Source organism: Trachypithecus francoisi, unplaced genomic scaffold (assembly GCF_009764315.1).
Source record: "Trachypithecus francoisi isolate TF-2019V2 unplaced genomic scaffold, Tfra_2.0 Lachesis_group3, whole genome shotgun sequence".
NCBI classification, from domain to species: domain Eukaryota; kingdom Metazoa; phylum Chordata; class Mammalia; order Primates; family Cercopithecidae; genus Trachypithecus; species Trachypithecus francoisi.
In genome coordinates this window covers 69854884-69881984 of record NW_022681468.1, presented here as the reverse complement: position 1 = coordinate 69881984, position 27101 = coordinate 69854884, and the positions used below count along the sequence as shown (strand labels likewise).

Sequence of the window (27101 nt, the reverse complement as noted above, 5' to 3'; positions counted from 1 at the left end):
GGTCCCTAAAAAGTTAAATATAGAGTTATCATATGATCCAGCAATTCCATTCCTAGAACATTATATACCCAAGGATTGAAAACATAAGCTCAGGCTGGGCAACATGGCAAAAGTGTCTCATCTCTATCAAAAAAAGAAAAAGAAAGAAAATGTATGCCCACAAAAATGTTCAGAACATTATTATTCATAATGGTCAAACAGTGGAAATAACCCAAATGTCCATCAATTGATGAATGGATAGACAAAATATGGTATAATCCATACAATGAATATTATCTAGCCGTACAAAGCATGAAGTAGTACTATATGCTACAATGTGATGGACTTTGAAAACATTATGCTAAGTGAAAGAAGCCAGACACAAAAGGTCATATATTTCTTATTTTATTTATATGAAACATGCAGAAGAGTCAACCATAGAGATGGAAAGTATCTAATGGCTGGTGGGGGCAGGAAGTAAAGAGAAATGGGGAGTGACTGCCAAAAGGTATGACTTTCTGTTTCTTTTCCTTTTTTGTCGATCTATCCCTTTTAGCTCATCTAATATTCAACCCCTTGACATCCTAATTTGTGAGATCTGCCAGACCCTAACTGGCTAAGTGAATCTGAGAGCTTTTACTTTCTTGGGCAGTTTGAAAAGAATTAACCCAAAAAGGAGCAGAAGAGCTCATGGAGATTAGACTGAGAAAAGCAATTTTTTTCCCCCTATGTCTAGATATTACAAATTGTTATATCATCAAGTTACTGATACTTATTGCAAGCAAATGCATTACCTTCACATTTACGCAGGTGAAAACTAGCTAGCTATTAGTATACCATTATTATAGAATACAAAATAAGGTCATTTTTTTTTAACTGAGTAGTCTGATAATAGGAGAGTAATCAAAATACAGTACTATTGGTCATGCATGGTGGTTCACACCCATAATCTCAACACTTTGGGAGGTTGAAGTGGGAGGACAGCTTGAGGCCAGGGATTTGAGACCAGCCTGGCAATACAGCCAGACCCTATCTCTACAAGTAAATAAATAAATAAATAAATAATAAAACAGTACTGCCAATACTCTGTATCTAGTTCTACATGTCCAAAACAGATAATTTCTTGATTCATTAAATCATTTTCCTAACACTCAAAGACATTATTTTGGATACTGAAAATAATTAAACACATGGTATCTGGAAATTTAAAATCTAAATTGGCTTAAACAAATATAGGCAGACATTTTGTAAACATTAAATTTTTGCACAATGCAAATACTTTAAATTACAGAGAAGTAAAAAGAGGTTTTATATACTGGGAAATGCATTACACTGAATAAGAAAAATCCTGTTACACTGGGAAGAGAAAATATACTTTGAAACAACAGAGGATAAAAGCAGAGGAAGTTAATTCTAAATGCACTGTATAGCTCATGTTCTCAAACTGCGAGTGAAGGATAAGTGTTTTTGTTTTTGTTTTTAAATTCCAATTTGTCACAGACCAACGCTTTACGATAAATGTATTACTAGAAAATAAGGTGAAAAGCACCAGGATTGATCTACACCCCATTTCATAAGACAAGTCCACTAATCACATGCTTGGATATCACAGTACTGTCAAACTGAGATGACCCGCTGAGATGACCTTCTCAACATACTCAATTTCCGTAATTAAGCTGTTGCAGACCTGTAATAACAGTCAGTAAACTAGTACCAGTTTGTGGACTACATTATGAGTAATAGTATTGACTATGGGAAGAAGGAATGGGCCAGGCGCAGTGGCTCATGCCTGCAATCCCAGCACTTTGGGAGGCCGAGGTGGGTGGATCACTTGTGCTCGCTCAAGAGTTTGAGACCATCTCAACAAAAAAATACAAAAAATTAGCTGGGCGTGGTAGTGCACAACTGTGGTTCCAGCTACTTGGGAGGCTGAGGTGGGAGAATTGCTTGAGCCTGGGAGGCAGAGGTTGCAGTGAGCTGAGATTGTGCCACTGCACTCCAACCCGGGTGACAGAGTGAGATCTTGTCTCACAAAGAAAAAAAACATAAGAGAAGGAATGATACAGAGTTTCAGTGTGTAGGCTGAACAGCCTTGATAGTGGTGTTGGAGGTAAGAAATAAAGAAATATGTTCCTGTTATGAATTTGCCAGTAAAACAGGGTTTTAAAAAGTAGAGTGATACAGTCAGAGAAGTGGAATCATCTCCACTTCTGAAATCTTGATTAAAATCTGTTTACCAGCTGGGCACAGTGGCTCTGGCCTGTAATCCCAGCACTTTGGGAGGCTGAGGCGGGCGGATCACGAGGTCACGAGGTCAGGAGATTGAGACCATCCTGGCTAACCCCGTCTCTACTAAAAAATACAAAAAATTAGCCAGGCGTGCTGGCGGGCGCCCGTAGTCCCAGCTACTTGGGAGGCTGAGGCAGGAGAATGGCATGAACCCGGGAGGCGGAGGTTGCAGTGAGCCGAGATCACACCACTGCATTGCAGCACTCTGTTTAAAAAAAAAAAAATCTGGTTACCTAATCCATAAAGTATCTCTCCACAGTATCTCTCACAAACACTAGTTCTTTTCTATTTACCTTGCTATTAAATCAAAATTTTAAGGTTGAGGTCTAATATCTTCATTTTTAAAAGCTAGAAGGACCACTGCCTTCCACTTGCCTGCATTCATGTCTGTGCTCTTATCCTAACTGCTTTTCCTTCATGTCTTTTAAAAAAAAAAATCATATCAGATGGGTAATGTGCCAACATCATAAAAAGGTTTGTGCGAGGTACATCTCATATATGAGTGTGAAAACCCAATCATCATGCTTATGAACTACAAAAGGCTCTCTTCCTTCACTTCTATCTATTGAAATTCTAATCATCATCTTCCAAGGCAGATCAAATGCTACTGCCCCATGAAGCTTTCTCTGAGCCACTCATTTAGATATGATTCTTCTCTTTTATACTCATAACATGTTTCATATTTGACATGATTCTCTTTTACGATACCATTAACTCTTTCACTCCTTTGCAGTTACCCAAAATTTAGCAAAGTACTGTATCTATTCATTCAAATGGTTCTCAAACTATCTGTGAAGATCAGATCAGATAGAGATCAGATCAGATCCATCATTTTCACATTTCAAGGAACAAGATACAAGCAAGAACGGGTAATTATTTTTATTAAACACATTTTATAAGAAATGGCGTATTTACAGTAAGTAGTTTATCCCTAAGAACAATTGATGGAAAAGGGAAGACGACCGGGAACCTTGAAGCTTAAAAGAATTCACATTAAAAATAACAAATTTTTGGTAACACAAACACACCTCTTACCCTAGTTATTCTATTTTAGGTTTGGGTGGAAAAGGAAAGAGTAATCGTTGCTAGGTGACTTCCTTGCATTTTTTGAAATAAATATCAACAAGAAATTTTATTTCCTTTCATTCATTTAATTCTCCTTTGTTTTCTAACACATAGCTTAATTTTCTAATTTGTCCATTTCTTTTTTTTTTTTTTTTTTTTGAGACAGTGTCTTGCTGCAGCCTCAACCTCCTGGGCTCGTGATTCTCCTGCCTCAGTCTCCCAAGTAGCTGGGACAACAGGTACATGTCACCACGCCCAGCCAACTAAAAAAAAAAAAAGTTGTAGAGATGGGGGTCTCATTATGTCTCCCAGGCTGGTCTCAAACTCCTGGGCTCAAGCAATCCTCCTGCCTTGGCCTCCCAAAGTGCTGGGATTAGAGGTGTGAGTCACTGCACCCAGACTCTAATTTACCCATTTCTAATAAAGACTGAGACAGAAGTATAGAATTTAAACCACATCAAGATCATTCAGGGATTTCTACTCAGTATTTTATTTTATTTATTTTTGAGATGGAGTCTCACACTGTTGCCCAGGTTGGAGTGTAGTGGTGCGATATCAGCTCAATGCAACTTCAGCCTTCTGGATTCAAGCAATTCTCCTGTCTCAGCCTCGTAGGTAGCTGGGATTACAGGCATCCACCACCACGCCCAGCTAATTTTTTGTATTTTTAGTAGAAACAGGGTTTCATCATGTTGGCCAGCCTGGTCTCAAACTCCTGACCTCGTGATTTGCTTGCCTCAGCCTCCCAAAGTGCTGGGATTACAGGTTTGAGCCACTGCATCTGGTACTCAGTTTGTTTTTTTAAGAACAAATTCTACTTCTTAACGTTAAGCAAGTCACAACATCCCTGATTCAATTTTATTTCCTTAAGGTTCCTATGAAAAGTCAAATGATGTTTGAACTTTTTCTGTAAACTGTGGTTCAAATTCATTTTTTCATTCATATTTGAGGTTTTTTAAATTTTATTTTATATACAGGTAAACCGAGAATCAAAAGTTTTATTTAAAAACAGTGGCTCATGCCTGTAATCCCAGTGCTTTAGGAGGCTAAGGCAGGAAGATCACTTGAGGCCAGGAGTTCAAGACCAGCCTGGGCAACATAGTGAGGGGTGGAGAAGCTGCCCAATTCACAGATTCTTTGTTCAATTAAACTCCGTTTTAATTTGTCTAAAGTTTTTAACAAGGAAGATTATCTTATAACCTCTGGCATAATGTCATAAATATTTTTCAGTTAAAGTCCCGTTTTATATTTTTGTTTGTTTTTCTATATTACATTATGGACATTAGTTTATGAACCACATTTCTTTGCACCGATACTTAAGACAACCCAAGGAATGCTGACTTTACATGTCTTTTCTACCACTGTCAGTTGCTTGCTCACGAGTTGCTCACAAAACAGCAATTTTGCTCCCCTCCAACCTAATATATTCATCATGAACTAAATAATATTTACTGAATACTGATTATATGCCAGGCGCTATGTTAAGTCTAGGAATATGAACATGAAAAGACACACATCTGCCCTCAGAAAGGCATGCAAATAAATAAATATGTCATAATAAAAAAATCAAATTACCAGAGGGAAAGATGCATAGTGTACAAAAAGCTCCTATACTCACATGATAGGGAAGACTTCATAGAGGCTATCTATAGATTCTGCCCTGAGATTTTAAAGAAGTGTAGAAGCTTTCAGATAGAAGGGTGATGGGAAGGCAGTGGCAGTATGGTATTATAAATATCATTAGCTATGGCACAGGCATCATAGACTGTACATGTAAAGGATCTAGAACGCACCCTCCTTATAAGAATCTAATGCCTGATTGGTGGTGGCTCAGGACTATAATCCCAGCACTTTGGGAGGCCAAGGTGGGCGGATCACTTGAGGTCAGGAGTTCAAGACCACACCACCCTGGGCAACATGGTGAAATTCCATTTCTCCTAAAAATACAAAAAGAGTCAGGGATGGTGGCACACGCCTGTTGCCCTAGCTACTAGGGAGGGTGAGGCAGGAGAATCACTTGAACCCAGAGGGTGTAGGTTGCAGTGAGCCAAGATCGTGCCACTGCACTACAGCCTGGGTGACAGAGCAAGACCCTGTTTCAAAAAAAAAAAAAAAAATCTAATGCCTGATGATCTTCTGAGGTGGAACAGTTTCATCCCGAAATCATTCCTCACCCCCACTGTCTGTAGAAAGACGGTCTTCTATGAAACCGGTCCCTGGTGTCAAAAAGTTTGGGGACCACTGATATAAAGAGTTAGAACAAAAGAGAGCTGGAGGACAGAACACCAGAAAATATCAACATTAAAGGTAGGATTTGGTGATTTGGTTACATAAGAAAAGTCTGGTCAAACACAAAACACCAGGGCTATCACAGGAGCATGAGTGAAGCCACAAATTCCATTTCACAGCAGCTCTGGGACCATGAGGTAGTCAACACGAGCAAAGCTCACCCTCCTGAGTTGAAAAAAATGTACAGACAAGAAGTTAAAATTGGCCGGGTGCAATGGCTCATGCCTGTAATCCCAGCACTTTGGGAGGCCAAGGAGGTGGATCACTTGAAGCCAGAGTTTGAGATCAGCCTGGCCAACATGATGAACCCCGTCTCTACTAAAAATACACAAATTAGCTGGCATGGTGGCATGTGCCTGTGGTCCCAGCTACTTCAGAGGCTGAGGCACAAGAATAGCTTGAACCCAGGAGGCAGAGGTTGCAGTGAGCCGAGATCTCACCACTGCACTCCAGCCTGGGTGACAGAGTGAGATTCGTCTCAAAAAATAAACAAAAAACAAAAACAAAAAAAAGAAGTTAGAATTGAAGCTAAACTGTGGCAGACATGTCCAAAGAATATTGTGGGGATCTGACCCCTTTATTAATCTCAAGAGAGATGTGGAGATGGAAACTAGTGGGCAACAATGATACTGGAATGGTGGTAATATGAGGAAATAGTACCAGAGTGTTAGAAACCTTAGAACAGGCCAAGCGCAGTGGTTCACGCCTTTAATCCCAGCACTTTGGGAGGCCGAGGAGGGCGGATCACTTGAGGTCGGGAGTTCGAGACCAGCCTGGCCAACATGGTGAAACCCCATCTCTATTAAAACTACAACAATTAGCCAGGCATGGTAGTGGGCGCCTGTAATCCCAGCTACTCAGGAGGCTGCGGTGGGGGAATTGCTTGAACTGGGGAGGCAGAGGTTGCAGTGAGCCCAGATCGTGCCACTGCACTCCAGCCTAGGCAACAAGATGACACTGTCTAAAAAAAAAAAAAAAAAGAAAAAGAAAAAAAAGAAACCTTGGAACAAGTATAAATAATGGTTGTTCAGCAGAGAAATTCAAGTCCCCTCTCCAAAGGGCCAATTTTATTATGATGTAAAAATGAGGTCATGTACATTTTCATATGAAACTTTTTGTTAAACTTTTGTAACAGAAGTGTGCAAAAGGGTAATTGCTTAAATGGAATAGTAGCGTGGTTATTTAAGTGTACCAAATACAGTGAACATGAGAAGTTAAAAGAGCAGTTTCATTATCTATTAAAAGTCCTTAAAATGGTAGCAAGAGATGAAGCAGTCTTAAGATGATAAGCCAGGTATCAAGCCAGGTATCAAAGTCCTTGATAAACTTAATGAAGTGATCCAGGAGGTTGAGAAATAAGAGCAGTGACAAAGTTTGAAAGATAGTGTGCTCAAGCAGCATGCACCCCAAAGCAAGATGAATCTTCAGATGGGTGCTGAAGTATAATAGCAGCAACAGAGGCATAACAGTAGCAATATTACAATAGTAGGAAGTCTGACTTCTTCAGGCATGGGAGAATCCATCACTTATTAGAGTAGGGATACAAGGGGATCTGCATCTTCAGAGGAGAATTAGAATTCAGATAAGGGCATATACAACATATGTCTTTCAACTTAACGTGCAAAGTATTTACATTAATAAAGGTGAAATCCCAGCACTTTGGGAGGCCGAGGTGGGTGGATCACCTTCAGTCAAAAGTTCGAGACCAGACTGGCCAACATGGCAAAACCCTGTCTCTACTAAAAATACAAAAAAATTAGCCAGGCATTGGTGGCAGGGGCCTGTAATCCCAGCTACAGGGGCCTGTAATCCCAGCTACTTGGGAGGCTGAGGCAGGAGAATCGCTTGAATCTGGGAGGCGGAGGTTGCAGTGAGCTGAGATCGTGCTATTGTACTCTAGCCTGGGAGACAAGAGCGAAACTCCATCTCAAAAAAAAAAAAAAAAAAAAGTATGGGCCGGGCGCGGTGGCTCACACCTGTAATCCCCACAATTTGGGAGGCCGAGATAGGCAGATCACAAGGTCAGGAGATCGAGACCATCCTGGCTAACACGGTGAAACCCCGTCTCTACTAAAAACACAAAATATTAGCCAGGCATGGTGGAGGGTACCTGTAGTCCCAGCTACTCGGGAGGCTGAGGCAGGATAACGGCGTGAATCCAGGAGGTGGAGCTTGCAGTGAGCCTATATCATGCCACTGCACTCCAGCCTGGGCAACATAGCGAGGCTCCATCTCAAAAAAAAAAAAAAAAAAATGCATTTGCAACAGTGTCACCTAAAAATCATTTCTATAAGAAACATCTTGAAGAATGTTATTATGCTGCTTTGTATTTTATATAATTCAAGTACTTCAACATTTAGCTGAAAAGGTAGGCTAGGATCAGATAATAGATTGTCTTAAATACTGGCCAAGGATTTTGTACTGTATTACATAGGCAAAGGGAAGCCATGCCTATGGCTGTTTTTTTGTTAATGACGTGCTCTTTTGGTTTTTTTTAAAGAGTCTTGCTCTGTTGCTCAGACTGGAGTGCAGTGGCACGATATCGGCTCACTGCAACCTCTGCTTCCTGAGTTCAAGAGATTCTCCTTCCTCAGTCTCCCAGGTAGCTGGGATTATAGGTGCCTGCCACCACACCCAGCTGATTTTTGTATTTTAAGTAGAGACGTGCTTTCACCATGGTGGCCAGGCTGGTCTCAAACTCCTGACCTCAGGTGATCCACCCACCTTAGCCTCTCAAAGTACTGGGATCATAGGTGTGAACCACCATGCCCGGCTAGTGACATGCTCTTAATGTGCTTTAGAAACATTGCTACAGGACCTGGTTGGGTATGGTGGCCCACACCTGTAATTCTAGCACTTTGGGAGGCCAGGGCGGGTGGACTGCTTGAGGCCCAGAGTTCAAAACCAGCCTGGCCAACATGGTGAAACCCCATCTCTATTAAAAATACAAAAGCTAGCAGGGCATGGCAGTGTATGCCTGTAATCCCAGCTACTCAGGAGGCTGAGACATGAGAATCACTTGAACCTGGGAAGTAGAGGTTGCAGTGAGTCCATGCCCCTGCACTCCAGCCTGGGCAACAGAGTGAGACCCTGTCTCAAAAAAAAAAAGAAAGAAAGAAAGAAAACAAAAGAAAAGAAAGGAAAAGAAAAGAAAAGAAAAGAGACAGATTGTGACAGGACTATGTAAGAGATTCAAGAAGAAGAAAAAAAAAAAAAGACCTGCATAGGGAGATCAACTAGTAAGTTGCTGCAAAAGTTCAAGCACGAAACAATAAAAATTTAAACTAAAGAAATGATGGTAAGAACAGAGAAAAAAGGAACAGATTCAAATATTATTATAAAGCCAGAAAAGAACAGGAGTGGGCTGGGGAGATGTGAAGTTGCCCCACAGACATTTCAAACTCCAGCTGGAGTCCCAACATAAATTATTTATCTTTTTCTACCACATTGTTAAAGATGAAAGTTTCTTATCTTAGTAACCTATGACGAGAGGATGATGCTGCCATTTATTAAAGTAGACCTATTAATCACCTATTCTGCTATTTTCTCCAAGGTCTAGTTCTATGATGTGTACCCTTCAGTGAGAAGAGACATTAGATCTCTCACACATACACACACACACACACACACGCACACACATACACACACACACAGAGTGAATAAATTTAGAATTAAAAAAATATTTTAACCAAAAACAATAACAACAAATGGATGCTTTCTTTTCTAAGATACTGAAAGCTTGTAACCCAACACATTTCTCTTTCCACCTTAGGTACCAGGAAATCTAAGAACCAAATTCAATGCCTTATTGCTGTAATCAGCTCATCTCTAAAAACTGATGTTTCCTTTAAGTGATGGCTATTCAGATGTTGCTTGTTTTATCATTAATAGTTCTATTCCACATTTTATTCAATCCTATAAGCCATGTAAAATCCTTCAGATGCAATAAAGTCCTTAATAAAATGTTAATACAAAGACAATTTACAATATTTGAAAAAGCTTGTTCTATTAAGGTCAATCAGTAACACTGTTTATGTCAATAATCTGCAAAGTAAATCAATTCTTCATAAATACATAAAGTAGTTCAATGAGGTCAAATTCATTTTTCAAATAAGACATTCAAATTAAAGAACATATATTACATTATATACAAATTAAAGAATGTTAAAGCATCTAATGTCATGCATACAGGATTACTTACTAACACTGTACATCAAACTCTTTAAAAATAATCAAGTTTGGCTGGGCACAGTGGCTCACACCTATAATCCCAGCACTTTGGGAGGTCGAGGCGGTCAGATAACTTGAGCTCAGGAGTTCAAGACCAGCCAGAGCAACACAGGGAAATCCCCATCTCTATATAAATTTATTTTATATACATCTGAATATATGCACACACACACATATATAGTTAGTTGGCTTATTTTTATAGGCAGGTTACAGTTCACACATTCTTAGATTTTCAGCCAAATCTGATAATCCATACTATTTTTTTTGTTTGTTTGTTTTGAGACAGAGTCTCGCTCTATTGCCTAGGCTGGAGTGCAGTGGCGCCATGTGGGCTCACTGCAAGCTCCGCCTCCCGGATTCTCCTGCCTCAGCCTCCCAAGTAGCTGGGACTACAGGTGCCTGCCACCATGCCCAGCTAATTTTTTTGTATTTTTAGTAGAGAAGGGGTTTCACCATATTAGCCAGGATGGTCTCGATCTCCTGACCTCGTGATCTGCCCACCTCAGCCTCCCAAAGTGCTGGGATTACAGGCATGAGCCACCACACCCAGCCAATCCATACTATTTTTAAGTCATTTATTTAATAAACACATACAATTTGTATTTATGTATTACCATTTATACCTACTGAATACTTTCTGAGTAAAGATATTTTACTCAAAAAGATATTTCTTTGTAAACCCATGAATACATTCAAGCTTAGAGAAAGACAAACATTTTTCACTAATCAATTTATGACAACAAATTCCTTCTCTAAATATAAAAAAGTAAAAAATGCGGACCAAGTTGTTTGCTATAAAGCCAATGTTCAGTCTCCTTTATTTAAGAGGACCTCTTATTATCAGCAACTGATGTTCAGTGTCTTGAAAACTGTTGCTTTTGACGTGTGTGTTATTTTAATTGTTTCAGCATGTATAGACATCAGATGAGGAAAGTGATTCCTGAAAGACAGCAAACAAACAAGGTATGCCCTGTGACCACTCCAGCTTACTGCCTTAGGACAGCTTCTAAGTCAAGGCGAGAGGAAAGCAAATGCAGGTGGACACAGCAAATTCCATGAATTAAGAAAGTGAAGCCGAGCGCCCAGGAAGACCAAGGCAATCAGAGTTCACAGAACACAGCACCAAGGAGGAGACAGCTACACACAGAGAGAATCCAGGAGACTACAGAGTCCCCTTTAAGTATGATGATAGTATACTTATGAGGAAACTACTCAAGACAGAAGAACCATGCTAAAGTACTGGAGGGAGCAGTACCAGGTGCTCACACAGGACTGGGAACAGTGCTTGTTCCCAAAAGCTGAACTATAAAAATAAAATCTCATAATTCGTGGGGCATTGGGTCAAATACTCAGGAAGGTATTGCCTTATACTAGACAATAATTAACCTGAAATGGACCCACCCAACAAATCATAAAAGCAAGACCCAAAATAATAAAACTGTTTTCACATAACTTAACTGTATCCCAGAAAAAAGCTCAAGAATTTATAGGTGGCCACACACTGTGGCTCACACCTGTAATCCTAGCACTTTGGGAGGCCGAGGTGGGCAGATCACTTGAGCCCAGGAGCTTGAGGCCAGCCTGGGCAACATGGCAAAACCCCATTTCTCTACCAAAAAAAAAAAAATTAGCTGGGTGTGGTGGCACGCACCTGTAGTCCCCAGCTACTCGGGAGACAGAGGTAGGAGGATTGTTTGAGCCCAGGAGGTCGTGACAGACTGAGACTCTGTCTCCAAAAACAAAACGAAACAAAAAAAGAATTTATAGAAATAGAAAAATACCCAAAATATATTGCTTTTATGATTTGCTGGGTGGGTCCAAAATATAAGAAAGTAAAATTCAGAATATCAGATAGCCAAAAGTTACCAGGTACACAAAGAATCAGGAAAACAAACCAGGATAAGGAACGAGGATAATAAACTGAGATTCTAGAATTGAAAGAGATGTCACAATTAGTAGAGAAGTATATTATTTTAACTGTATTCAATATGTTCAAAAAGTTAAGAAGACACATAGATGATATAAAACAAGACCCAAGATGAACTAGATAAAAACTACAATTTCTGAGATAAAAAATCAACTAGACAGAATGGCAGAAGAAAAGATTAGTGAACTTGAAGACATAGCAACAGAAACTATCCAAGATGAAACACACAGAGGAAAAAAATCCAAAACAAGAAAAAAAATCAGTAAACTATGAGACTTTCCAATATACCAATAATACTTCTTAATAATCTAATATTAATATTTCCTAATACGGTAGTAAATGGAGTTCTAAACGTAAAGGGGGAGAAAGAAGTGAAAAATAATGACCAAAATTCTTCCAAGTTTGATGAAAACTATAAACCCACAAATCCAAGAAGCTCAATGAACCTTAAGCCAAGAAATATGAAAAAAACTAACCAAGGTACATGATAATCAAATTCCTCAATATCAGTGATAAAGAGGTCTTCAAAGCACCCAGAAAAGAAAATGACATCTTCCATAAAAAGTAAGATACAGATAATAGCAGACTTCTTATCAGAAACAATACAAACGAGAAGGCAGTGGAGTAAAATCTTTAAAGAACAAAGGGAAAAAAAGCCATCAACCTAGAATTCTAAAGAGAACAAAAGTATCTTTTTTTTTGAGATGGAGTCTCGCTCTGTTGCCTAGGCTGGAGTGCAGTGGCGTGATCTCGGATCTTGGCTCACTGCAACCTCTGCCTCCCGGGTTCAAGCAATTCTCCTGCCTGAGCCCCCCGAGTAGCTAGGACTACAGGCACCTGCCACCACACTCGGCTAATTTTGTGTATCTTTAGTAGAGATGGGGTTTCACCGTGTTAGCCAGGATGGTCTCGATCTCCTGACCTCGTGATCCACCCACCTTGGCCTCCCAAAAGTATCTTTAAAAAAGAAGCCAAGGCCGGGCGCAGTGGCTCACACCTGTAAACCCAGCATTTTGGGAGGCCGAGGCGGGAGGATCACAAGGCCAAGAGACCAAAATCATCCTGGCCAAAATGGTGAAACCCCATCTCCACTAAAAATACAAAAAATAGCTGTGTGTGGTGGTGTGCGCCTGTAGTCCCAGCTACTCAGGAGGCTGAAGCAGGAGAATCACTTGAACCCAGGAGGCGGAGGTTGCAGTGAGCTGAGATCATGCTACTCACCCCAGCCCAGTGAAAGAGCGAGACTCCGTCTCAAAAAAAAAAAAAAAAAAGCCAAAGTAAAGACTTTTTCAGACAAACAAAAGCATAAAGAATCCATCACATACAGAGGAGGGGGAATAAAGAAAGGTTGGCTAATGCATATAAACATACAGTTAGTTAGAAGGAATAAATTCTGTCATTTGATAACATGGTAGGGTGACTATAGTTAACAATATATTGTATATCTCAAAATAGCTAGAAGAGGCCGGGCGCGGTGGCTCACGCCTGTAATCCCAGCACTTTGGGAGGCTAAGGAGGGTGAGAGATCACCTGAGGTTGGGAGTTCGAGACCAGCTTACCAACATGGAGAAACCCTGTGTCTCCTAAAAATACAAAAGTAGCTGGGTGTGATGGCACATGCCTGTAATCCCAGCTACTTGGGAGGCTGAGGCAGGAGAATGGCGTGAACCCGGGAGGCGGAGCTTGCAGTGAGCTGAGATCTGGCCACTGCACTCCAGCCCTGGCGACAGAGTGAGACTCTGTCTCAACAAAAAAAAAAAAAAAAAAAAAAAAAAAGACCCAACCATATAAATGCCAACAATATAAACCCACTTCAAATATAAAAACACAAGTAGATTTAAAAGATGGGAATATATATATCCTGCTAACACTAATCAAATGAAAGTGGCAATGGCTATATTAATATCAAAGTAGATTCCAAAGCAAAGATTATTACCAGGGAGAAAGGTATCATTTCAAAATGATAAAGGAGTCAATTCATCAAAAAGAAATCATCCTAAAGGTTTAGACAGCCAATGACAGAGCTTCAAAATATATGAAGCAAATACTGATAGAAGTTCAAAAGAAAATAGACAAAACCCACAATTACAGTCAGAAACTTCAACACTCTTCTCTCAATACTTGATGAAAACAACCAGACAGAAATTCATTAAGGACAGAGAAGACTTGAACAACACTAACAAGCAACTCGTCCTAATTGGCATTTTTCAAACACTTAACCCACCAAGAGCAGAATATGTATTCCTTTCAAGTGCATAAAGGAAATTTATCAAGTTAAAACATCTCTGCACCATCAAACAAATTTCATTAACTTTTAAATAATTCGGGTCATAAAAAATAATGTTTTCTAACTACAATGGAATTGAATTTGAAATCAATAACCAAAAGGTACCTGAATAATCCACAAATATTTGAAGTTAAAGAACGGACTTGTAAATAACCCATGGATTAAAAAACTCAAAAGGAAAGTTACAAAGTATTTTGGAAATAAAATGAAAATACAAAATATCCTAAGTTGTGAGATGCTAGTTAGGGGAAAATTTTTATCACTAAATGCCTATAGTAGAAAGAAGAACGGTTTCAAATCAATAACCACAGTTTACCATTTATGAAGCTACAAAAAGCGCAAATTAAACTAAACTAAGCAGAAGAAAAAAAATAACAAAGACTGCTGGGCATGGTAACTCACGCCTGTAATCCCAGCATTTTGGGAGGCCGAACATGTGGATCCCTTGAGGTCAGGAGTTTGAGACCAGCCTAGCCAGCATGGTAAAACCTCGACTCTACTAAAAATACAAAAATGAGCCAGGCGGGGTGGTGCACGCCTGTAGTCCCAGCTACTCGGAAGGCTGAGGCAGGAGAATCGCTTGAACCCGGGAGGCAGAGGTTGCAGTGAGGCAAGATTGCGCCACTGCACTCCAGCCTGGGTGACAAGAGCGAAACTCTGTCTCCTACCTCCCGCCTCCAAAAAGAAAAAAGAAAATAGCAAACACCAAAGCAGATATCAAGGAATCTAAACACACACACACACACACACACACACACACACACACACACAGAAAAATCAATAAAATCAAAAGATAGTTCTTTAGAAGATCAATAAAAGTGGTAAGACTCTAGTCAGGCTGATCAGGAAAAGAAAGACAAATTATCAGACAAGAAATGAGAAAGATAACATTACCATGGGTCCTACTATATGTACACATACACACATACATTTGAGAGCCCCGCTCTGTTGCCCAGGCTGGAGTACAGTGGCATAATCTCAGCTCACTGTAACCTCTGCCTCCTGGGTTCAAGTGATTCTCCTGCCTCAGCCTCCCTAGTAGCTGGGACTACAAGAATGAGCCACAAGGTCTGGCTACTTTTGTATTTTTAGTTCAGACAGGATTTCAGCAAGAAATGGATAATTTCCTGGACACTTACACTCTTCCAAGACTAAACCAGGAAGAAGTTGAATCCCTAAATAGACCAATAGCAGGCTCTGAAATTGAGGCAATAATTAATAGCCTACCAACCAAAAAAAGTCCAGGATCAGATGGATTCACAGCTGAATTCTACCAGAGGTACAAGGAGGAGCTGGTACCATTCCTTCTGAAACTATTCCAATCAATTGAAAAAGAGGGACTCCTCCCTAACTCATTTTATGAGGCCAACATCATCCTGATACCAAAGCCTGGCAGAGACACAACAAAAAAAGAGAATTTTAGACCAATATCCCTGATGAACATCGATGCAAAAATCCTCAAGAAAATACTGGCAAACCGGATTCAGCAGCACATCAAAAAGCTTATCCACCATGATCAAATGGGCTTCATCCCTGGGATGCAAGGCTGGTTCAACATTCGTAAATCAATAAACGTAATCCAGCATATAAACAGAACCAAAGACAAGAACCACATGATTATCTCAATAGATGCAGAAAAGGCTTTTGATAAAATTCAAAAGCCCTTCATGCTAAAAACGCTCAATAAATTTGATATTGATAGAACACACCTCAAAATAATAAAAGCTATTTATGACAAACCCACAGCCAATATCATACTGAATGGGCAAAAACTGGAAAAATTCCCTTTGAAAACTGGCACAAGACAGGGATGCCCTCTCTCACCACTCCTATTCAACATAGTGTTGGAAGTTCTGGCTAGGGCAATCAGGCAAGAGAAAGAAATCAAGGGTATTCAGTTAGGAAAAGAAGAAGTCAAATTGTCCCTGTTTGCAGATGACATGATTGTATATTTAGAAAACCCCATTGTCTCAGCCCAAAATCTCCTTAAGCTGATAAGCAACTTCAGCAAAGTCTCAGGATACAAAATTAATGTGCAAAAATCACAAGCATTCTTATACACCAGTAACAGACAAACAGAGAGCCAAATCAGGAATGAACTTCCATTCACAATTGCTTCAAAGAGAATAAAATACCTAGGAATCCAACTTACAAGGGATGTAAAGGACCTCTTCAAGGAGAACTACAAACCACTGCTCAGTTAAATCAAAGAGGACACTAACAAATGGAAGAACATACCATGCTCATGGATAGGAAGAATCAATATCGTGAAAATGGCCATACTGCCCAAGGTTATTTATAGATTCAATGCCATCCCCATCGAGCTACCAATGAGTTTCTTCACAGAATTGGAAGAAACTGCTTTAAAGTTCACATGGAACCAAAAAAGAGCCCGCATTGCCAAGACAATCCTAAGTCAAAAGAACAAAGCTGGAGGCATCACGCTACCTGACTTCAAACTATACTACAAGGCTACAGTAACTAAAACAGCATGGTACTGGTACCAAAACAGAGATATAGACCAATGGAACAGAACAGAGTCCTCAGAAATAATACCACACATCTACAGCCATCTGATCTTTGACAAACCTGAGAGAAACAAGAAATGGGGAAAGGATTCCCTATTTAATAAATGGTGCTGGGAAAATTGGCTAGCCATAAGTAGAAAGCTGAAACTGGATCCTTTCCTTACTCCTTATATGAAAATTAATTCAAGATGGATTAGAGACTTAATGTTAGACCTAATACCATAAAAACCCTAGAAGAAAACCTAGGTAGTACCATTCAGGACAGAGGCATGGGCAAGGACTTCATGTCTAAAACACCAAAAGCAACGGCAGCAAAAGCCAAAATTGACAAATGGGATCTAAGTAAACTAAAGAGCTTCTGCACAGCAAAAGAAACTACCCTCAGAGTGAACAGGCAACCTACAGAATGGGAGAAAATTTTTGCAATCTACTCATCTGACAAAGGGCTGATATCCAGAACCTACAAAGAACTCAAACAAATTTACAAGAAAAAAACAAACAACCCCATCAAAAAGTGGGCAAAGGATATGAATAGACATTTCTCAAAAGAAGACATTCCTACAGCCAACAGACACATGAAAAAATGCTCATCATCACTGGCCATCAGAGAAATGCAAATCAAAACCACAATGAGATACCATCTCACACCAGTTAGAATGGCAATCATTAAAAAATCAGGAAACAACAGGCGCTGGAGAGGATGTGGAGAAATAGGAACACTTTTACACTGTTGGTGGGAATGTAAACTAGTTCAACCATTATGGAAAACAGTATGGCGATTCCTCAAGGATCTAGAACTAGATGTACCATATGACCCAGCCATCCCACTACTGGGTATATACCCAAAGGATTATAAATCATGCTGCTATAAAGACACATGCACACGTATGTTTATTACGGCAGTATTCACAATAGCAAAGACTTGGAATCAACCCCAATGTCTATCTGTGACAGACTGGATTAAGAAAATGTGGCACATATACACCATGGAATACTATGCAGCCATCAAAAAGGATGAGTTTGCATCCTTTGTAGGGACATGGATGCAGCTGGAAACCATCATTCTTAGCAAACTATCACAAGAACAGAAAACCAAACACCGCATGTTCTCACTCATAGGTGGGAACTGAACAATGAGATCACTTGGACTCAGGAAGGGGAACATCACACACCGGGGCCTATCATGGGGAGAGGGGAGGGGGGAGGGATTGCACTGGGAGTTATACCTGATATAAATGACGAATTGATGGGTGCTGACGAGTTGATGGGTGCAGCACACCAACATGGCACAAGTATACATATGTAAGAAACCTGCACGTTATGCACATGTACCCTAGAACTTAAAGTATAATAATAAAAAAAAAAGAGAAAGAAAAAAAAAGAAACCCCGTCTCTACTACAAATACAAAAATCAGCCAGCCTTGGTGGTGTGTGCCTGTAATCCCAACCACTCAGTAGGCTGAGGCAGGAGAATTGCTTGAACCTGGGAGGCGGAGGTTGCAGTGAGCCAAGATCATGCCACTGCACTCCAGCCTGGGCGACAAAGTGAGACTCTGTCTCAAAAAACTAAATAAATAACAGAAGTAAGTCAGTTCAGCAGGTTTGTAGGACATAAGCTCAATATACACAAATCAATGGTATTTCCCAATATGAGATCCAATCAGAAATAGATATAAAGGTAACATTTATAAAAGATCAAAGTAGAAAATATTTAGGGATAAGTCTGACAAAAGATGTGTAAGACCTGCACACTGAACTACAAAACACTGCTGAGAGAAATTAAAGAAGTCCTAAGTAGGTGAATAAACGCCTTGTTCATGAATCAGTGTATTCAATATTGTCAATTTTCCCAAACTGATCTATAGATTCATAATCCCAATCAAAATCCCAATAGGTTTTTTGGTGGTGGTGGTGGTGGGTTTTTAAGAAATTGACCTTCTTTTATTTTATTTTATTTTTTTTTTTTGAGACGGAGTCTCGCTCTGTCACCCAAGCTGGAGTGCACTGGCCAGATCTCAGCTCACTGCAAGCTCCGCCTCCCGGGTTCACGCCATTCTCCCGCCTCAGCCTCCCGAGTAGCTGGGACTACAGGCGCCCGCCACCTCGCGCGGCTAGTTTTTTTTTGTATTTTTTTTTTTTTTTTGAGGCGGAGTCTCGCTCTGTCGCCCGGACTGGAGTGCAGTGGCCGGATCTCAGCTCACTGCAAGCTCCGCCTCCCGGGTTTACGCCATTCTCCTGCCTCAGCCTCCTGAGTAGCTGGGACTACAGGCGCCCGCCGCCTCGCCCGGCTAGTTTTTTTGTATTTTTAGTAGAGACGGGGTTTCACCATGTTCGCCAGGATGGTCTCGATCTCCTGACCTCGTGATCCGCCCGTCTCAGCCTCCCAAAGTGCTGGGATTGTATTTTTTTTAGTAGAGACGGGGTTTCGCCATGTTAGCCAGGATGGTCTCGATCTCCTGACCTTGTGATCCGCCCGCCTCGGCCTCCCAAGTGCTGGGATTACAGGCTTGAGCCACCGCGCCCGGCCTGACCTTCTTTTAAAAAAAAAAAAAAAAAAGACAGAGTGTCAGTCACTGTGTCACCCAGGCTGGAGTGCAGTGGTACCATCACGGCTCATTACAGTCTCGACCTTCCAGGCACACGTGATCCTCTCACCTCAGCCTCCCAGGTGGCTGGGATCCCAGGCACACACTACCAAGCTCAGCTTTTTTTTCTTTTTCTTTTTCCTTTTTGGAGAGACAGTGTTTCAGCATGTTGTCCAAGCTCAAGCTGATCTCAAACTCCTAGGCTCAAGCAATCTGCCCACCTCAGCCTCCCAAAGTGCTGGGATTACAGGTGTGAGCCACCACACTAAGCTCAACAAATTTTAAAGTTCATATGGAAATGTAAAGGACCTGGCATTTGGGAAAAAAAGAAACTTTGAAAAGGAAGAACAAAGTGGGAGGGACAACACTACTTGATTTCAAGATTTATTATAAAGTTACAGTAATCAAACACTGTGGTACTGGCACCAACGAAGATAAACAGATCACTGGAACAAAATAGAGTCCAGAAATAGGCCCACACATATTTCTGGAAAACTAAGTTTTGGCAAAAGTACAAAGGCAATTCAGTAAAGATAGTCTTTTTCAACAAACAGAGCTGGAACAACTGGATATCCAAATGCAAAAACATAAACTTCAAGCCACCTCATACTATAGGTTAAAACTCAAGATGAATCACAGAGCAAAACAGATCCTAAAATTGTTAAACTTCTAGAAAAAAGCAAGATGAAAATCTTTGTGAGCATAGGTTGGGCAAAGATTTTAGATACAAATCCAAAAAGCAAAAACCATAAAGAAAAACTTGATATATAGACAATAAAAATTAAGCATTTCTGCTTCTTCAAAGAAACGTCTTCAAAGAAACCTTTAAGAGAATGAAGAGACAGTCCAAAGACTGGAAAAAAAAATCTTTGCAAATCATGTGTCTGATACAGTATCTGTATCCAGAATACAAAGAACTTTCTTTTTCCTTTTTTGAGACAGTCTCACTCTGTCACCCAGGCTGGGGTGCAGTTGCACAATCTTGGCTCACTGCAAACTTCCACCTCCCAGGTTCAAGCAATTCTGCCGTCTCAGCCTCCTGAATACCTTGATTACAGGCGTGTGCTACCACACCTGGTTATTTTTAGTAGAGACGGGGTTTCACCATGTTGGCTGGGCTGGTCTCGAACTCCTGACCTCAAGTGAGCCACCTGCCTCGGCCTTCCAAAGTGCAGAGATTACAGGCATGAGCCACTGCACCTGGCCTAAAGAACTTTCAAAACTGAATTAAGAAAGCAAAAAACTTCATTAAAAAACACGTAAAAGATTTAAACACAAACTCATCAAAGAAGTTATACAATGGCAAACAAGTACAATAAAAAGATATCTGAGGCCTGGCACGGTGGCTCACGCCCGCCTGTAATCCCAACATTTTGGGAGGCCAAGGTGGGCCGATCACCTGAGTTCAGGATTTCAAGACCAGCCTGGCCAACATGGCAAAACCCCATCTCTACTAAAAGTACAAAAATTAGCCAGGCGTGGTACCCACCTGTAATCCCAGCTACTTGGAGGCTGAGGCAGGAGAATTGCTTGAACCCAGGAGGTGGAGGGTGAGGTGAGCTGAGATCTCGCCATTGCACACTGCACTCCAGCTTGGGAGACAGAGCAAGACTCCATCTCAAAAAAAAAAAAAAAAAAGAGAGAGAGATTTGGTATTAAGGAACTACTAATTATAACCAGTACACACTTAAGAGTGGCTGAGTGGCTGAAATTAAGACTGGCCATACTGATTGGTGTTGGTGATGCATACTTGTAGGAACTGGAACTCTCATCACTGCTGGTGAGTATGTAAAATGGTGAAAAACAATTTGACAATCTCTTACAAAGCTAAATGTACAACTGCCATATGATCTGGACATTTCAATCCTAGGTATTTATCCAAGAGAAATAAGCATAGGTCTTTCACAGCAGCTTTATTTGTAACAGCCAAGAACAACCCATATTTCCATCAACAGGTGAATGGATTTAAAAACTGTGAATAATGGTGGGCGCGATGGTTCACACCTACAATACTAGCACTTTGGGAGGGTGAGGCGTGAGGATCACCAGGTCAGGAGTTCGAGACCAGCCTGGTCAACATGGTGAAACCCCCGTCTCTACTAAAAATACAAACATTAGCTGGGCCTGGTGGTGCACACCTGTAATCCCAGCTACTCAGGAGGCTGAGGCAGGAGACTTGCTTGAACCTGGGAGACGGAGCTTGCAGTAAGCCAAGATCGTGCCACGGCACCCCAGCTTGGGTGACAGAGCAAGACACCATCTCAAAAAAAAAAAAAAAAAATTGTGAGTAACTATTCAGAAATACAAAGAGATAAACAGTCAGGTACAGTGGCTCACACCTGTAATCCCAGAACACTCTGGGAGGCTGAGATGGGAGGATTGCTTGAGTCCAGGAGCTTGCAACCAGCCTGGGCAACATGATGAGACCCCATCTCTACAAAAATAAAATGTTTTTAATTGGCCACACATGGTGGTGCATGTCCCTGGTCCCAGCTACTAGGGAGGTAGATAGAGGCAGGAGGATCACTGGACCCTGAGAGGTCAAGGCTGAAATGAGCCGTGTTCACAACACGGCACTCCAGCCAGTGACAGAAGACCCTGTCACAAGAAAAAAAAAAGCAATCAACTATTAACATACCAGGATATAGATTAATTTCAAAATAATGAGGCTGAGAAAAAGAAATCAAGGCCAGGTGCAGTGGCTCACTTTGGGAGGCTGAGGCAGGCGGATCATGGGGTCAGGAGTTCAAGACTAGCCTGACCAACATGGTGAAACCCCATCTCTACTACAAACAAACAAAAAAGGCTGGGCGCGGTGGCTCATGCCTGTAATCTCAGCACTTTGGGAGGCTGAGGCGGGTGGATTGCCTGAGCTCAGGAGTTCAAAACCAGCCTGGGCAACACAGTGAAACCCCGTCTCTACTAAAATACAAAAAAAAAAAAAAAAAAAAAAAAATTAGCCTGGCATGGTGGCGCGGAGCCTGTAATCCCAGCTACTCAAGAGGCTGAGGCAGTGGTTGCAGTGAGCCGAGATCGCGCCTGGGCAACAGAGTGAGACTCCATCTCAAAAAAAAAAAAAAAAAAAATCAAACATAAAATGACCGTACAGCATAATTCCATTTATATACTGTATAATCCCATTTATATAAAACCCTAGATAATGCAAACTAATCTAGGTTGACAGCAGATTAGTGGTTGCTCAGGAAAGGTGGGAGAGTGCAACTGGGATGGGAGAAAGAGATTAAAAAGGGGCATGAGAAAACTTTGGGAGGTTATACATACTTACATATATATATATATATATACACACACACATATTTTTTTTCTTTTTTTTTTTTCTGAGACGGAGTCTCGCTCTGTTGCCCAGGCTGGAGTGCAGTAGCGTGATCTTGACTCACCACAACCTCCGCCTCTGGTGTTCACGCAATTCTCCTGCCTCAGCCTCCCAAGTAGCTGGGACTACAGGTGCGTGCCACTATGCCTGATTTTTAATAGAGACGGGGTTTCACTGTGTTGACCAGGCTGGTCTTGAATTCCTGATCTCGTGATCCGCCCACCTCAGCCTCCCAAAGTGCTGGGATTACAGGCGTGAGCTACAGCACCCGGCTGATTATACATATATTATCCTGATTGTCACTATTTATATTTGTTATCTTGATTGGATATTTTAAATCTTTGTTATGATGGTATTGTGAGATATACATATGTAAAAATTATTCAATTATGTGCTTTAAATATGTGCAATTGACTGTGTGCCAATTATACCTCAATAAAGTTGTCAGAATTATTTAACAATAAATAATATATTTTTAGCTAAATAAGCACTTATCTTTTTATTTTTACATCAAGAGGACAGAACTGTTAGCTTTAAAGTAAAACAAAACTAACATTTAGTCAATACCTACTATATGCCAAACATTATGTTAGCCAATTTACATGTGCTAATTTATAGTATCATTACCATTACTTGTAAAATGGATGAGAGGGGGTAGGTAGAAAGGACAACAGCTTTAGAAACCAGACAAGGCTTTTTTTTCTGTTTTAAGAAAACCTGACTTCTAGTTTCTACAAATCAAGTATGTAATAATATCAAAAAACATACCAGATTTAAATCTAAATCCTCAGAGTCAAGTTCTATAAATTTAACTTGGATTGTCCTACAGTGGGAAGACATGCCAGGAAAAGTTTGCAGCGGATGTTTAAATTATGATTATGTTCTCATACATATAGATGCACTGAATCCTCCTATAAGTACCCTGAGTGAATGGCAGTTCTGTTTGGTCCCATATGAACTATGGGACCAAACAAAAATCAAAAGCCTGTGTAACTGGCAATGCTCAATTACTCTGCAAACTAGTTTCCTCATTGTGTTTACCTTACTTAAAACATGTACCTACTTCCAAAACAGACTGAAAGTGGCTTTTCCATCTGCAAAATCAAATACCTGACTGGCAGACCTCTAAAAGACACTAGTTTTTGTCATTCTACTTTCTCTTATTCGTTTTCTTAGAAATTACATTAAGTGTATTTCAAACAAATTAACAACAACAATAAAAGACTTGTTTTGTTTTCAAACCAAGCAAGCTAAGTCCTACAAAATACCTTGTATGTGTGACCTCTCTCTTAATTTATCTTTTAATTTTCCATGTCTCCCAGATGGAAAAAAACTCTATGCCAAAAAAGCATATATAAATAATTCCTTAACCATTCTATAAATAAAGTATAGCCCTTAATTTAGGAAATCTCAATACTTTATTGGAACTCAACTTTATAGCTGTGCCGTTACCTAACCTACAGCTTATCCCAAGTAGGTGTCAAGCTCCATTAAGTATTCAATTTCAAATTGCCATTACCTGTGGTCCCTCTCCTGCATTCACACATTAACTTTCTGTGTCCTGTTCTCAGCTAAATCTTTACTTCAATGGCTTAATTCTCAAGTAGAATGAAAACAAAAAGATCACAATCTCCACTATATTTAGAAGCTTTATATTTTCTTGAAAACTGAGCTTTTTATAGCTCTAAACTGGATTAACTGCTTTCTTACTCCTCCACTGGAATAAATACAATTTACTTGTGACAAAGATTAGCTGTCATAAATATAGAAAGAGTAAAAAAAAACAAACTAGAGACACAAATCTGGGTTCCAGTTCTGACTCAGCCTCCTAGTAGCTGGCTGACTACTTGATGTTTCCAAACTTCAGCTTTTTTGTTTGTAAAAAATGGAGAATACTAATACCTACCTATAGAGTGACTGCAAGGATTATCATAATTTATGAAATCACTGTAAACAGTAAAGCATCATAGAAATGGGCAATATTGGTGGTATCCTGGTGGTATGAGTAAACAATAGACTAGAGAAACATGTACCTCAAATAAGGGACTTACTTTTTTCACTAAACAAACATCACTTTCCAAAACAAATACACATCAGGAAGACAGCCCCAGATAAACTCTGAACTAGGATTCAGGCATCTGGATGAATGCATCTTCTTCAGCCAGTTCTACCATTAACTCTACGTATCAACACATGCAAAATAACTTTCCTTTTCATCTCGAATGTCTTAATCTAAAAAATCCAATTACTGGACCAGAAGTTCCATAAGTATTATAACAACCCTTACCAGCCTACCAAATGACTAAGTATTCAAAAGAGTCGATTAACATTATATTCAAAACTTAGAGCACTGTTTGGTCTACCAGCAAAACAGAACTTAAGGGCAGACGACGGTACAAAAAAAATTTTTTTAATTAAATAAAAATAGAATTATATACAATTCTCGAGAAGCAAAGGATGAGATGAACTACCTATAATAGTTCTCCCTCTAAATGACTAGTGATGAACAAGGTGCATTAACAAAAGGGCGGGGCTCCTTCCCACAGCTTTTTGGGAACCACCCACTTCCCAAAGAGGTGTGACTGCTTCCTCCTTGTCTTCATCTGCCAAGAAACTTGAAAGATTAAGGTTTATATTGTCTGAGAAAGGATTTTATTTTTCTTTTTACTTGGGTGGGGTTGGCAGTAGTCATCTGGCAAACATATCCTATAAACACCATTATCCACAAGGCCAGGTCTCCCCGCAAAGTCTTAAAGACCTAAGTTTTTAGAGTAATACCAATTTTAAAAAATGAATTCAGACTATTAACTCAAAATTAGATATTCCTGTGTTAACCGTAATTAGTGCTGCCAACTGCCAAGTTTTCGCTTCTCCGAATTATTCACCCTCCCGCGTCTCCGCAGAGGCTACGATTTGCCCTCTCCTGTACCGCGCCAGGTCCCGAGGGAGAGTCCGCAGGGGCTCCCAGGAAAGGGAAGGCCGGGCAACCCAGGCCTCGGCGCTGCCACCCCTCGCTCCTTACCGATGACGATGCGCAGGTGCTTGAGGCGAGTCAGTGCGTCCTTCTTGGTGTCCAGCACCTTCTGGGTGGACTTCTTCACGTCCCCGTGCGGCTTCTTGGAGAACATCCTGCCGCTGCCACTGCCACTGCCACTGCCACAGCCGGCTCCCAGCCGGGTCCCGGCGGCAGAAAGTGGAGGGAGTGGGCGGGGAGGAGACTAGCCGAAGCGCCTCATTAGCTCCCCAGCCTTGCGGGCCAGGGCAGAGCCGACTCCTCCCCGATCCAGACCAGGGCCGCCACCTCCACCCGCCTCGCGCCGCGGCTCCAAAGCACCTCCGGCCCCGGCTCCAATATGGCGGATCTCTCTCCCGGCCCTGCACGGAGCGAGATAGACCCAGGCGGGCCGCCTGCAGCCGCCGCTCGTCTCCAGCGGCCGCCGCTCGCCGCCACAGGCCGGGGCCCCGGACCCAGAGCCACGGAGGTGGAGCTCTCGGCGGCAGCAGCACAACTCTCTCCCTGAGGCCCCCTTAAGGTTGAAGCTTCTTTAGCAGCTTACACCCTGCAGAGGCCGAAACGGAGACGAGTGTGGTAGTGATGGGGTTTCACGACTCTGCCGTCGGTGGCGAACGGTGTCCGTGGCAACCGCCTTCTGATGTCAAGAGTTCTTGACGTCATGCCAGCATGAGATCACCCGTGGCACTCCCCGCCTTGGTTTCCTGTGTAAGCAGCCAAAGGAGAATCTCAAGAAAGGCAAGGAAGGTAGTTACTGCGTGCTCCATTGTAAGCAAAATGATAGTAATAAGAAAAGAGAAGTAATCTTTATTAAATATGTCCATGATTTATCTTTGAAAATATGCATAAGTTGTTGTGGCCACCAGATCCTCTAGCAGAAAGATAAACGAAGCTACAGTTGGGCAATTTATTCTGTCCTAAATCTATTACTAATAATATTTCCTGCACTATGTATGTGATTTCTTTCATATTTTTTCTGTTTGCTATATCATATCCCTGTTTTTTGCTGCAAACGACTTGACAACAGAAAGCCTTAAGCAGAGCTATCTAGGTTTTTAAAATAAAAGTAATCTTGCTTTCCTTTTTTTTATTGTGCTTTTAAAAATCTTTTTCCTATCTGCACCCCACATATAGATGAATACGTTGTCAGTTTTTCCTCTGCAAAGAAAAATTCAAGATTCTTATTGCATTGATGGAGTCATCTGAAGAATCTGCAATAGCTGAAAAAAATCCGTGAAATTCAGAATGACATAAATTGAAATTTTATTGGTACCCTTTTTTTTTTTTTTTCTTTTTCTTTCCAGACAGGGTCTCTGTCGACTAGGCTGAAGTGCAGTGGTGCGATCTCGGCACACTGAAGCCTCAGCCTCCCAGGCTCAGGTGATGCTCCCACCTTAGCCTACCGTGTAGCTGGGACCACAGGCGCCCGCCACCACATCCAGCTAATTTTTGTGTTTTTTGTAGAGACGGGGTTTCGCCATGTTGCCCAAACTGGTCTAAAACTCTTAGACTCTAGTGATCCGCCCGCCTCAGCCTCCCAAACTGCTGGGATTACAGGCGTGAGGCCACTGCCCC

General features: G+C 41.0%; 1 protein-coding gene, 1 non-coding gene and 1 pseudogene across 18 annotated transcripts in view; 1 reads left to right on the top strand and 2 right to left on the bottom strand.

Moving 5' to 3' along the window:
• RALGAPA1 (Ral GTPase activating protein catalytic subunit alpha 1) overlaps window positions 1-26256 on the bottom strand; it is a 323646-nt gene extending 297390 nt beyond the window's left edge. For 10 of the 17 annotated variants that reach the window (XM_033188265.1, XM_033188261.1, XM_033188253.1 and 7 more), the window contains exon 1: window positions 25536-26101. In XM_033188265.1, coding sequence (XP_033044156.1) covers window positions 25536-25641 — 106 coding nt within the window. In that variant the 5' untranslated portion in view covers window positions 25642-26101. Of the gene's footprint in view, window positions 1-25535 lie in introns of all 17 variants that reach the window. The other 7 variants (XR_004431673.1, XM_033188254.1, XM_033188250.1 and 4 more) reach the window with 1 other exon arrangement.
• On the top strand, window positions 467-6334 carry LOC117069528 (annotated as a pseudogene).
• LOC117071924 lies at window positions 2709-2812 on the bottom strand. Its single transcript, XR_004432647.1, has one exon. It is a non-coding gene; the product is annotated as a small nucleolar RNA U13 (small nucleolar RNA).
• Window positions 26257-27101: the final 845 nt, after the last annotated feature.